Source organism: Podarcis tiliguerta (assembly GCF_965153285.1).
Source record: "Podarcis tiliguerta genome assembly, chromosome: 1".
NCBI lineage: Eukaryota > Metazoa > Chordata > Lepidosauria > Squamata > Lacertidae > Podarcis > Podarcis tiliguerta.
Window position 1 is genome coordinate 51,581,331 of NC_139534.1, and position 13,486 is coordinate 51,594,816.

At 43.7% G+C, this 13,486-nt stretch overlaps 1 protein-coding gene across 2 annotated transcripts in view; it reads left to right on the forward strand.

The window, feature by feature from the left end:
* NHEJ1 (non-homologous end joining factor 1) overlaps window positions 1-12,792 on the forward strand; it is a 106,597-nt gene extending 93,805 nt beyond the window's left edge. For both annotated transcript variants that reach the window (XM_083444931.1, XM_083444932.1), the window contains 3 exons: window positions 4,062-4,179; window positions 7,757-7,878; window positions 9,817-12,792. In XM_083444931.1, the coding sequence (XP_083301057.1) occupies window positions 4,062-4,179; window positions 7,757-7,878; window positions 9,817-9,897 (321 nt within the window). In that variant the 3' untranslated portion in view covers window positions 9,898-12,792. The remainder of the gene's footprint in view (window positions 1-4,061; window positions 4,180-7,756; window positions 7,879-9,816) is intronic.
* The last annotated feature ends 694 nt before the right edge of the window (window positions 12,793-13,486 follow it).

The following is a 13,486-nucleotide window of genomic DNA, read 5'->3' on the forward strand; positions in this document are numbered from 1 at the left end:
AAGGGTGGCAATGACCCGCCACGGTGCCTGCCCTTGGTACACTGTTTTTGTTCTGTGCCGGTCCCCTGCTGTTTACTTTTCCTTGAGTTATGACTATGTCTTTGCCTTTGATCTGGCACCTCCAACTGCCTATTGGCTATTCTTGCCCTACCTTTGGGGTTCATTCACCTGCCAGTTTTACAACTCACCACAGGCTGGATTTGATGAAAATGCTGATCTCAATGGTTATAAGCAAAACCTTTTGTTTGCGGTCCCTCTTGTGGGGTATGAAGGGGACAAAGGTTTATCTAAACCTAGGCTCCTCTCAAAAGCAAGTCCACCCACTACTCCCTCCCTGCAAACAAGTCCACTGTCCCTCAGGAAAAGAGCAGGGGTACTGCAGGAAAAAGCATCTACAGAGGAACAGATTGAACAAGATGGCTCAAGCAAGCAAGCCAAACCATGTGCTATAGAGAAAAGCACAGTTTGTAGATGCAGTGACCATTAACAATTGCTCAAGTCCCTGGCAATCCCTTCCTTTCATTTTCCTTAGTGGTATACCTCTGGCCAATGTGTTTGCCTTCTCCTTTTAGAGACATGCAGGAAAACACACAGTAGTTCTGTTCTGTTTCTGTTTTGAATATGGTATTCTGGACCATATTGTATCAGTGAACAGGGTGAACGCTCCCTAAAATTGCTGAGGTACTGAATTATACTGGGTGGATATAATCACACTGTCACTATGAATAGGTCATAACACTAGGTTTCATTTGAAAAAGCACCTCCTTCTAGCCTTCATGGCTGTAAAAGGTGAATGCAGCATTTGCCAAAGACTCTGTGGGCCTTTCCAGTGGTTGCACATATTATTCTGGATGCTTGTCAACTCAGTGCCATAATGTACAACATAATGTGTGGGGTGGGGCAGCTTTATTTCAAAGGAGCAGCTTTTCATTATGCTCGTATTGGTAAAATGAGATATTTGTGTCCTCCTTTGCATAGCCTCCAAAGAAAAGAGAAACAAAATCATAAAGTGTAATAAAATGGTGAGAGGCTGTGCTGCAGGCACAGTTGTTAAAGGGCTTCATGGAACAGCAAATGAGTACTCAAAACTTCCAAGTGGTAAGGAGAAACAAAAAATATGATAACATCGGCATGGCAAAGGGTTGTCACTCATCTCCAGTCATGTTATGGGCCATAGTCAGTAGGTGCCCACAATCCTGCAGCATTTGCAATCCAAATGTGTGTATGATTAGGGGAGACGAGTGGTTGCATTTGCTGTGTGGCATAATATTATCCTTTCAGTACTGGGAATATGTGATTTTCCTGCAGCAGAAGCACTTTGAAGGAAAGTGTCTGGATTCCTCAGAAGAACCAAGTAACATAAGCACATACAAATAAAAGCATTTTCTGTGAAGGCTTTGGTTACACTGGAAGGGCCTTTCATTAGCAACTGCAAGAATAAGTCTTTTCATCCTGTTATTCCCTGTCATAGCCTATAGGTTCATTTCCAATACTCCTTAACTGCCTACCCTTGGTGATTATATCCTCTGTATCCCAACCTCCTTGCTTTCTTTAACAGTACTTTTGCCATCAGGACAGCTTGATTTGGTGTGTGTGGTCGTCTCCCAACTGTGTAGTTGCCTCTTCTGTTGATGTGGAACCATTTACTTCCATTGAACCCAAAATGATAGATCAAAGAGCAGGTGCATTATTTATATCATTTGCAGAATGTGCTCTAGTCACAATGCAATGGCAGAGCCTTTTGTCTGAACTTGTAGCAGGCAAATGTCTGCTCATTTTGGTGAAGGAGAAACACACGCTTGCATTACAGTGAGAGTGATTCATATGGACCCAGCTTCATGTCACAAACCTCATGTTGTAGGGAAGGGAGTTGATAGGCAGAGTCCCACTACTCTGCATCGTGAAGCTGAGGCTTCCATTCAGACTTCTGTACACAACAGAAATTGATGACGTCAGATTATCCCCAGATTATTTTACATGACTTCTGCCACTCAGTAGGATATCTCCCAAATTAGTGATCCCAGCCTCCTTTAGTTCCTTGGACCTCACATTAATATTTTCTAGGATGTTGGCATTTGGATAGAATAGGAAGATCTCCACATCTGAAGAATAAGCTCCCCTCACCCCGCCACATGTAGCGGAATATCCTTGTAGCTCAGTGACAGATCACCTGCTTTACAGGAAGGTTCTGGGTTCAGTTCCTAATATCTCATCTTGCAGAGGTGGGGAAGACCACTGCATGAAGCCTTGAAGAGTGGTTGCTAGTCAGAGCAGACAACACTAGGCTATACTGGAGCAATGGTGCAACCCAGTATAAGGCAGTTTAACATGTTTAATCTAATATATGCAAATGACCAGTTGCCAGAGGGAAGCTGGAACCCTACTTGATGCTCAAATGGTCCTGAAAGAGTTTAGGGTGGTTTGGGAGTTGTATGAAGACCTGTGTGACATTCCTCTCTCACTCCTCACCCCTTTCTGTCAGCCTGCTGTCCCCTCTACTATTAGCTGGGAGCCTTGTGCCATTCCTATGGCCTGGAGTGGGAGGAGTGGGTGACAGGCACTGCCTTTGGACTCTGGCCTTGAGCAGCTCAGTGGGTGAGTGCCTGGAGAGGAACTGCCCTGTTATCTGTTACACTTTGTTCTCCCGACTGTTTGGGTGTGGAGCAGGCACAGTGCACAGAGAATTTATCTCTGGAAGCCTTTGAAATGCAGGCAGCAGGCTGGGCTCACTGTGTTCAGGGGTGGGTGTAGGCCTTGTGCCCCTCACCCTGTGATGATAGCTCTCCTCACCATTTTGTCATAAAAGAGAGGGGGGGCTGTTTCACAGCTCTTCCTCATCAGTGTGTGTATCTGGGTGCCCAAACCTTTTTCAAAGTGAACATGTGTGAGGGCCGGCCAAAGTTGTTGAGCTTTTTTAGGACTGAAGTTTACCTTGAAGTTGCTGGGCTTTTTTTTTAAAGGATTTTACCCCAGGACATATACTCCCATGGGGGCTGGATTAAATTGATCAGCGGGCTGGATTAGGCCCCCCGAAATGGACTTTGCACATTCCTGGTGTAGGTAGCAGCAGCAGCTGGGATCTCCTCCTCCAAACACTGTAGCTACCCCCTTTTGGATCTGGTGAAACTGGGCATCTTTCCCATTTCCTTCTAGCTTCCAGATTGAAAATTGGAAATCCTTTAATGTATAGTGAGAATTTCCCCAGGAAGTGATACTCGAAGCACTGATTGTTTCGCAGTGAGAGCCATTGCAAGAATTAATCTATGAGGCTCCTTATAACAGGTCAGTGTTTTTGTCCATCTAGCCCAGTATTGCCTGCTCTCCTGAATATCAGGCAGAGATCCCTCCCCTCACCTGCTACATCACCCATTTAACTGGAGGTACCGAGGATTGAACCTGGACCATCTGTATGCAAAGCATGTGCTTTACGACTAAAATATTTTCTCAATTACGGCTGTTTAGTATGCAGTACAACTACTGAGATGCCTTTTCTATCACAAGCATTATTGGTAACACTGTAGTACAGAATCAGCATCCTTCTAAGTGCCTATCTGGTGAGCTGCACAGTGGTACCTTGGTTCTCAAACTTAATCCATTTCGGGAGTTGGTTTGACTCCCGAAACCAGTACTTTTTTCTGGGGGGATGCAGGGGTACGCATACCCCTAAACATTTTGTGAATCTAAGTTTGGCCTCATTGAGGGGCAGTATTTCAATATCAGTAGGAAAATGAGAGTACCCCTAAACAATTTTTGAGAAAAAAGTACTGCCCAAAAACATTTGAAAACCAAGGCACAGCTTCTGATTGGCTGAAGGAGCTTCCTGCGCTCAAACGGAAGCCGTGTCAGACTTTCAGCTTCCAAAAAACATTCCCAAACCAGAACATTTACTTCCCGGTTTGCGGCGTTCAGGAGCCGAGTTTTTCAGAAGCCAAGCCATTTGAGTACCAAGGTACCACTGTAGTTGAAATGAGGCTCTCTTGTGTTGTGTAGTCTAGTTTCTTGTATTCCCACCTCTGACATGCTTCATAGCTAGATTGACATGCTTCTCTTTTGCTTCACAGATCTTGCCCCAGGCTTGCTGCCTGGGAGATGGGCACCAATTCACTTCTAACCTGAAAGAGCTCTATGTGTCAGTGTCCCAAAAGCAGGCTAGAGCAGCTTGCAAACGGCACTGGGAAGGTGAGTAAATGAATCATGCAATGGGAAGGATGTCTACTGTGACACTACTCTTGTGAAGATAGGAATACATCTGGCAATGGCCATAAACAGGAATAATCTTAACTTTGATGTTTTTGAACTGCCACAAAATAGCCATGCAATTTTCCTGATGCATCTCCAGATGGGCTGCTTCTAGCTCAAAAAAAGAAAGAAAGCTAGTCTACCCACAAGAGAGTGAAACAACCTCTTGATGTGCTATTTTTATGTGTATTATTCTCTTGTACCCCCTTGCCATTTCTCCTTGCAATTCCTGCTCATCTCTCTTAAGCACTGGCCACTCTGGCCATTATAGTTCATGCTTTAGTACAGGGATGAGGAACCTTTTTCAGCCCCCAAATCACATTCCTTTCTGGGCAGTCTTTCAAGGGCCACATTCACATGTATTGCTCTGTTCACTTTTGCCTTTGGCTTCTGCCCACCACTGGCACGTATCTTTGTACAACAGGCTAGAATCTATACCAGGGGCTGCTAACCTTTTTGGACTTGTGAGCACATTTTGAATTTTGAAGAAATACTGGGAGAGCCAGTCACAAAATGACTGCTGTTGGAGGACATGACATAACACAAAATTAGAGAGCCAACCACCCCCAACAATCTGATGCTTACACAATATTGTAACTAAACACTGGAAGAACCTATCGGGAGTGAACATAGACCATGGACACCGAAATGTGTGGGAACCCACACTACTAGAGAAGTTAACCAACAAACTCAAACTAACACAGGGACAAGCAAAGGAGAACGCCTTCACCTCCTTTTATAGGAGTCAACGTTTCCTTTTTTAAAGGGAAATTCCCTTATTCCGAATAGGATTCCTTGCAAGAAAAGGGAAAAGTTGACAGCTATGCCCCAGTGTGGTTCCCCTTTATCACAAACACAGCACAACGGGACAATGACCTATCCCCCCACAACAGCATAAAAATCAATATGGCTTGCCTGACCCAACAACCTAGCCCTCCCCCCCAAAAAAACAAGCCACACTGGATTCAGCTGAATGAAATCAACCAAGCTTGGGAACCCCTAGCCCAGGCTTCCTCAACCTTGACCCTCCAGATGTTTTGAGACTACAGTTCCCATCATCCCTGACCATTGGTCCTGCTAGCTAGGGATTATGCGAGTTGTAGGACCTCTCGCATTATCAATAATAAATACATAAACAAAGGACCTACCCATGTGATGCTGACAACCCACCTAAACTAATACAGTAATAGGCAATAGAATAAAAGAACAATACCCCCCATCTCTCTCTCTCCCACTCATTTCCCCCAAACTGTGATGTCTATGACAAAAGGGTCTCTCACCAAATATAAACAAACTGTGAAAAAGACTATGAATTGAATGTAGAGACAATAGATGTACCTTTCCCTGTTTATCTGTTTGCTTTCTAAAACAAAAACTCCTTCATAAAAACTATTTTTTTAAAAAAGAATTTGCACATTCTGCCCCATAACGTCCTTTCTAGAAGAGCTAGAGACTTACTTTAAAAAAAAAGAAAAAGTGAAAGCTCAGAGTCTGTTGCACCTGCCCAGGCACACCATTGGAAACCTTCACAAGACACCATGGTAAAGACCTCTAATTTATACACACTTGCACACCCTTCTCTATACTCCATGTAGGCAAGGAAGAGTCAATCAGTGTACAAAGAGACATTAAGGCCAGGCAAAAAGACTTGATGATCTGAAGGAAGGCCAGCCAGGGTTATAGCCTGGGGAGGGAGTGTGGTCTGGAGAGAAGCCTGGAGAGCTGCATTTGGCGTTAGACATGGGGTTCCCCATCCCTGCTTTAGTTATTCCAAGGTTGGATTGCCACAATGCACTCCATATGATGCTGCCTTCAAAGTCTATTCAGAAGCTTCAGCTAGTACATAATGCAGCTACTTGCCTGTTGATTGGTGCCTATCAGTATGGTCCTATATCACCTGTTTTGAGGCATCTGTGCTCATGGGAGTAGCCAGGTGGCGGGGTGTATGTGTGTGAAGCTGCCTCCCGCTTAAATCAAGTAAATAATAAAAATACTTAACTGACCTATCACATTGCAGATAGCTCAGTTCTCCCCCCCCCCCCCAAATCCTGTTCCTGCTAACATAAATCCTGGCTATGGCCATGTGCGAGCTACCTGCTTATTTGATTCAAGCCCCTGTTCAAAGTGCTGCTTTTTAACCCTTTAAAGCCCTCAAATGCTCGGGTCCTGATTATCTTAGGGAAAGTCTCCTTCCCTATGCTCTCTCTCCTGGCAGTTGAGGTCTTTACAAGGATCAGTGCCTTTTCAGTGGCAGTCCTAATTCTTTGGAATTATTCCAAAAAAGAGACACACATATTTTCCCCCTTCTGTCCTTTATGGAAGCCAATAAAAATTATGTTTCAAAAAATCGTCAAGGACTGATTTCTTCTATGACTGCTTCTGTATGTACTCTTGCTGACTTTTTATTCTTTATTCTTTTATTGATGATACTTTAAATTTTGTAAAATACCGTATTTTTCGCCTTATAGGACGCACTTTTTCCCCTCCAAAAATGAAGGGGAAATCTGTGTGCGTCCTATGGGGCGAATACAGGCTTTCGCTGAAGCTTGGAGAGGGAGAGGGGTCGGTGCGCACCGACCCCTCTCCCTCTCCAAGCTTCAGGAAGCTATCAGCAAGCCTGGGGACCCCGCGGGAGTTCCCGCAGGGCTCCCTAGGCTGCGGATAGCAGCCTGCTGCCCAGCGCACGGGATGCCCTGAAGCAGAATGCCCCGCGTGCTGGGCAGACATCCGCAGCATGGGGAGCCCTGCGGGAGTTCTCGCAGGGCTCCCCATGCTGCGGATAGCAGCCTCCCACCCGGCGCGCGATGCCCTGAAGCAGAGTGCCCCGCGCGCCAGGCAGACATCGGCCAGCCGCACAAGCTCGGGGGACAGCAGGGAGGCGCAGCGCCGCCATCCCGCTGTTCCCCGACCTGGTTTTGGGGGGAAAATAAAGGGAATTTTTTCCCCTTTATTTCCCCCCAAAAAAATTAGGTGCGTCCTATGGGACGGAGCGTCCTATGGGACGAAAAATATGGTACTATGAAATTTAATGAGCAAAGCTATACATTTGGATAACTAAATAAAATGTGATCATATTTGCCTTCCCTACTGTTAGTGTTCCCCTGAACATTTCAGTATGGCCCAAATCCTTCCAGCTGTTTCCATTTACAAGTTTTAAACTTATGTAAGTGGTATAGAGTGAGGATGTGAATTATCTTCCTTAGATGTTGGAGGGAGGATAGACTTGTGGGTTAGTTGCTGCTGCTACCCCCAGAATCACATGAAGCCAGAAGAGATGGCCTCTTGTTAAACTAAAATTATCCTTTCCTAGGACACTACTGTTGTTACTCTACAGCTCTGTGATCTTAGGGGGAAGGATTTATATTTCTGTAAAGGTAGGTACCTAGGTAGATAGGAGATGTCAATTTACAAAAATATATTTATTTGATTTCTATCCCTTGCCCCTGCTCTTTCTTATGTACATTGGCCTACTGAATTCCTTGCTCCCATGTATATTGTTTTTATTTGACACTATCAGGAGACTGTGAGAGTCCTGAACATGCCAGCTTCCAGGACCTTGCCCAGAAGGCTGCAGATTTGCCAACTGAGGAGAAGACTGAATCGCAGTCAGCAGCTGCACAGTGTACACAAGACACAGTGGTGAGAGGAGCCCCTCAGCGTACATGTGGGAATGGGCCAGGGAGGGGATAGATGTATGAGGATATGATTCGGGGTAACCATGCCGTGAATGTGGATGGAGAGACACAGGAACTTTCCCAGAGATCCTGATGCGTCTACTAGATTTTGCAGCTCTGTTGTGTTATATAGTGGTCTGCCAGCTCCACAGAGGTGTGGAGGAGTAAGCAAACCATAGGTTGCCAGCCCATGTATGTCCTGCAAGCTTGGAATAGAAAGGGGCAGGTGAATGTCTACAGTTTGGAAACAAACACAAGGGAGTGTGAGGTGCTGTTGTTCACCGCTTACTGAATACCAGCTGTATTGGGGGTTGGGGGTGCATGGCAAAAGGCTTGTCAAGGTATATTTGTAATGTAAATAGGAAAGGAAGAGAGCTCCCTAGCAGCAGAAGGCATAGAAGTGGTGCCTTTTTCTGACTCATCTCAATGGTCCACCAAGTCCAGTGCTCTCTACTCTGACTGGCAATGATTCTCCAGGGTTCTTGGCCAAAGGCTTTCCCCATTACTGCTACCTGATGCCAGGGTTTAAATCTGGGGATCATCTGCATGCGGAGCATGTGCTCTACCACTAAGCTATGGTCTCTTCACTTAGACATTTTTAAATGTACATCTGCCTTCATCCTTCTGGCAGCAGTTTCATAGGGATTCATACTGGGAGCCACAGGAGCTGTGCAGTCACCCATCGAGGATGTGACCAAGGATGACAGTAGAAACATGTTATGCTTGGGGGGGGGGGGAGGGGAATGAAGTAGGAAAAGTGTTGGGAGGTAGCTTAATAGATTAGGAGGAGGTTTTTCCAGGCAAGTGTATACTGTTGGTAGAAGAAAGACTTAAAAGGGCAGATGGGTTTTACAGAATAAGGAGAAACTAATGAGAAGGGGAGAAAACAGGAATTGAAAGCAGACCTAGGCCTAGTTTGCTGAAGCAGTATGGTTGCCACTTTCATATTATTCTATCCCGCAGTGCTCCAGTGATATGTGAAGTAGCAAAGTCACATGGGAAGAGAAGATCATGTACTGACCCTGCCAGCGCATACAAATTTTTGAAAGCTCATAAAATGAGGATGGCATTTGTGTGTGCGAGGAGTTAAGTCATTTGCCAGTAGTGTTGTTATAGGCACTAGGCAATAAGTGTATGTGACATTCATAAAACTGCATTCCAGACAGCATTCCAGATTGCAGTGACTGGGAGAGAGAATTACATTTCCCCAGTGATTGTATATTGCATTTTGAGTGCTAGAAAAATATGATGTTCTATCACAGCGGAGCTTACTAATGGAAAGGTGTCTATCCCTGTTACAAATGAGTACAAATTGCACGTGTTGTATAAATAAGTGAATATATAAGTTTGGCCATGTGGAAAAACAATAGTACTAAAATGTCAGTGCAAAGCAAAATCAAGATTTGATTTACTGCATGAAAAAGAGTAACTAGAGAGTCCTTAGAAATGTAGTTTTCATATAAACAAAGGGGAAATGGCATAGGCAAGGGGGTCTTGGTCAATCCAAACCATGCTTCACCATCCCCTTACTGAGTGCCCTCCATCAAGAGGACTAGCTGGTGTCTGGAGTAGGGACTTCCCTTGTTCACTGTGAGATTGATTAACTCATGGATGTCCTGTGGACTCCTCCAGCTTCTTTTTGCCCCACAGATGTAACCTTCATAAGTTAGATATACAAAAGACACATTTATCCCATGACCAACCAACATTACCAAGTGCTACTGCCAGCTACTTGCTACTGTTCACAACCCATGCAACAACTGTAAGCTCTGTGTCTGGATAGCCAAATGCTCGAAGTGAATATACCAGAGAGATCCTGTGTGGCTGTAATTGTTTTTGTTTGTTCCTACTGATGAATTGATTTGTTAACTGATTGGTTCTAACTATTGCCTCTTCTTTCCAGGTACCTTCCTCCCAGACCCAGAAAGTTCATTTGCCCATTGCCAAGAGCAAAAGGAAGAAGGCAAAAGGGCTATTTGGCTGATGCAAATGACTCTTCCACAGAGACAGAAATGCTGTTGTTGCACTGAACCTCTCCCTCTTCCTGGAACAACTGGAAGAGAGATGGACTTTTCTCCTCCAGAATACAGCTATGCCACTCTGTTCCTTCTCTCTCCCCTCTTTCTTGCCATGTTGGGCACCATAGTTGGGCAGTATCCCCTTCCACACTACAGCTGTCTATTGTCCTACCTCTGCTTATTTTTTTCTTATTTTCTGTATCACAGATGCTAGCCTTGAAACTTGGAGATGATGCATTCAAAGTAAAAAGCAGGGAAAAGAAAGTGGACAGTGATAGGAATCCAAGATTGATAGTTATCTGGGCTCCTACTACACCTGTTCTGTTCATAAAATCTATACCCCACTTTGTTAATGTGTGTGTAATGAAGACCTTGGATAAAAAAGTTGGGCTTTCTGATGCAGTGTCTTTTACACATGCACTATACAATGCAGCATTGCCAGCATCAATCAGCTGAACCACATCTTCTTTTTTCTACAAGCTTACAGCCTTCTTGGTGGTAGATAAATGTTTAAGAAGGATGTGGACTCCTTTGTTAGAACAAAGGTGCAAAACCCAAAGCAGGGCATTGGTTGGGGTTGTGTTGGTCTGTGTGATTTGCATGGTTTTTCTTCTGTCTCTGCACAGAATCTATGTCTCTTAATCTGTTTTCCTTCTCTTCCACTCAGCACTTGCTTCCTCTCATCCTTTGTTTAGTTCTACTCTATTTTTCACAAAATATACTGCAGAGGATTAAATTTTGATGAAATGAGGGTACATTGTACTGATTCAAGCAAATTCACACAAACATAATTTTAGCCTGGGCTCCACTTTCCTTGATGCAAACATTTGCTTTTTTAAGTCACAAAATATTCTCTTCCCTAAATTTCTAATCTTCAGTCTGTGAAACCTTAGTCCTTTGACTGATCAGACTTTTCCTGCCCTTATAGCTAGAGATAGGACATAACCTTCTACCTTTACTTTTGCACAGAGGCAGTCCAAGGGATGCTGGTGCCTGAGGCAGAAAAATTATACCTTCCCTAGTAATAATAATAATAATAATAATAATAATAATAATAATAATAATAATTTAAATCTTTTGCTGCCTATCAATATTCCAAATATTGCCATATACCATGTCTAACAACAAGTTTAGAACTGCAGCACCCAGAACTCGGAGCACATATTGGGTTCTCTTGGACTTTTTGTTTAATATCATCATGTTTGTAAGCTGAAGTTCCACACATCCTGAAACTTTTTCTGCAACATAGATCTACACAACTTTGGACTTGCCAAGCTGAATGACATCTTTCATCTGCAGATCACAGGGCGGTTTATAGTATTTTTAAAAATCACCTTTCTGCCCCATACGAGTATAAGGGCTCACTGAGATCTCAGTACATCTATTGCTTTTGCTATTTGAGACCACAAGAACAGTGGGGTTGTATAGCACCTGGCAATGATAGCATTAGGCTTCTGGGCTCTGTTTGGCTTGTGCAGTCATGAGTTGTACAGGACTGTGCTGTAAACCCTTCTTACTCATACAGTTCATTTCTACATAGTCCTGTCTTCACTGGAGTACAGTTCTCTTCTTGCACTGACTTTTACTCCATTCTTATGCCCTTCTTCTACCCTTCAACCTGCAGAACTTCACTAAACCAAAACCTCCAGATTTTTATAGCAAACATTGTGTCATTTGATGCCCATGAAGTCCTAGTGTTGTGAAAGGAAGCAGTTTACTGTAGCTGCAAAGCAGGCTTCTAACATACTACCCCCTCATACCTGCTTCCAGGATCAAAAGGCGAATAAAAACAGATTGCTCTTGGCCAAAGGAATTACAGGCTATCATTGCAAGCAAGCTGGAAAACCACATCCTAGAGGCCAGAAGGGGAAGATGCTTCTGCTATAGCAAGTGATGCTAAAGAATTACCTTCCCCCAAATGCTGTCCTGCCCACTTTGGCTGTCAGTCAAGTAGTGCTCATGCTGTCCTGCTGGGCCACACCCAATAGCCACAGAACCATTCACAATGAAATTAACTCCTCTGACCTTAGAGGGAATTAAGCTAAAAAGTCTCTTCCTTTTCCTCCCCAGTGAAGCCAGAATACTTCAACTCTGCTGCCTGTTAACAAGATACTGATATGAAAAATGAAGAAATAGTGGGTGCAGAGTTCTGGAATTATCTAAAGATTCATCCTAACATATTGGGGTTTGTCCACTGACATAGTGCGACACATTGTGCTATGGTTCCCACTGCAGAAACAGAAGGACAAAAAGGTTTCAGTGAACTGATTGTAGAGTCTTAAATTGATTAACCAGAACAGTACACTTTTACATTACTGAATGTTTTTAAAATGAAATCTGGAGTTTATGAAATCTTGAAATCTGGAGTCTTAAATTCATATTTTGAACCATATAGAATGAGTGATTACATAATATATAACTTAATGTTCTGGGAGGGCACATGCTTTGCATGCAAAAGATCCCGTGTTCAATACCTGGTACCTCCAGATAGATTTGGGAAATGCACCTGTCTGGAACCCTGGATAGCCAGCCACTGCCTGTCAGTGTACAATGTACTTGCAGTCAGTCTTAGCTCCCTAGTTTATCTAACACTAATTTTATACTCAAACTTCATACCCCTCCATTTCTATTGTTGGCATATCTGTCTTTTTAAAGTAATTAATATGATTATGTTTATTACATCTGAATATATATTGGGGGGAGGGGGAAATTGTTGAAACATAGAGCCCCTCCAGATGTCTTTTTTATTGCACATTCATCATGATTTGCCCCCAATGTGTTAATGGTGAAGTTGTACATGATTGCACTTTCAATAATGTGCCTGTGAATGTTCCAGGGTGATTAAACTAGATTAGTTGCAACTGATGCTTGTCCTGCGCTTTCTTGATAACAATTCTGTAACTTCTTGTACTACAAACGTACCAACTTCCTGTCTTCATCCACATGGGTAACACACAGCACATAAAACTCCAAACATAACAAACCCCAAGCCCTAAGTCTACAATTTCAGGCAAAGGAAACATGCCTGTAGGGGAAGTGTGCAAAGATTTGTTCTGAGACAGTAAGGGACAAAACTGCACATCTCCTGATACAAACTGAGGAGGCAAACAAACATCTCCCCCCCCCTCCCCAAGAAGTCGGGGGCAGCTTGAAAGAGTGAACACTGCTTGGGTGTGTATACTCATTCCACTGTTATCTTTGATCCAATAAGTTTGGCAGGCTTTTCATTTTTGAAAAAACCTGCACAATCTGTTTGAACATAAGCAACAACGTGACAAAGGGGACATGTTTGTACACCACAAGCAAAGCCTCTTTCAAACCACTTTCAACTCTCTTTAAAACAATCATCTGGCTCCTGTCTGAGGATGTCCTAGAGGCTGTCATTCCAAGCAAACACGCTACAGGCAACGGGCAGAATGGGTGTGAGCTCTGTCTGCAGAACACAGTCCCTGACCACCACACAGCCCTGCCCAAGTGGTGCAGCCCAGACAAGCATCTGCATTTGTCATTAAAGAGACATCATCAGCATAAGGAGAAGTGAAAGAGTTTTTTGTA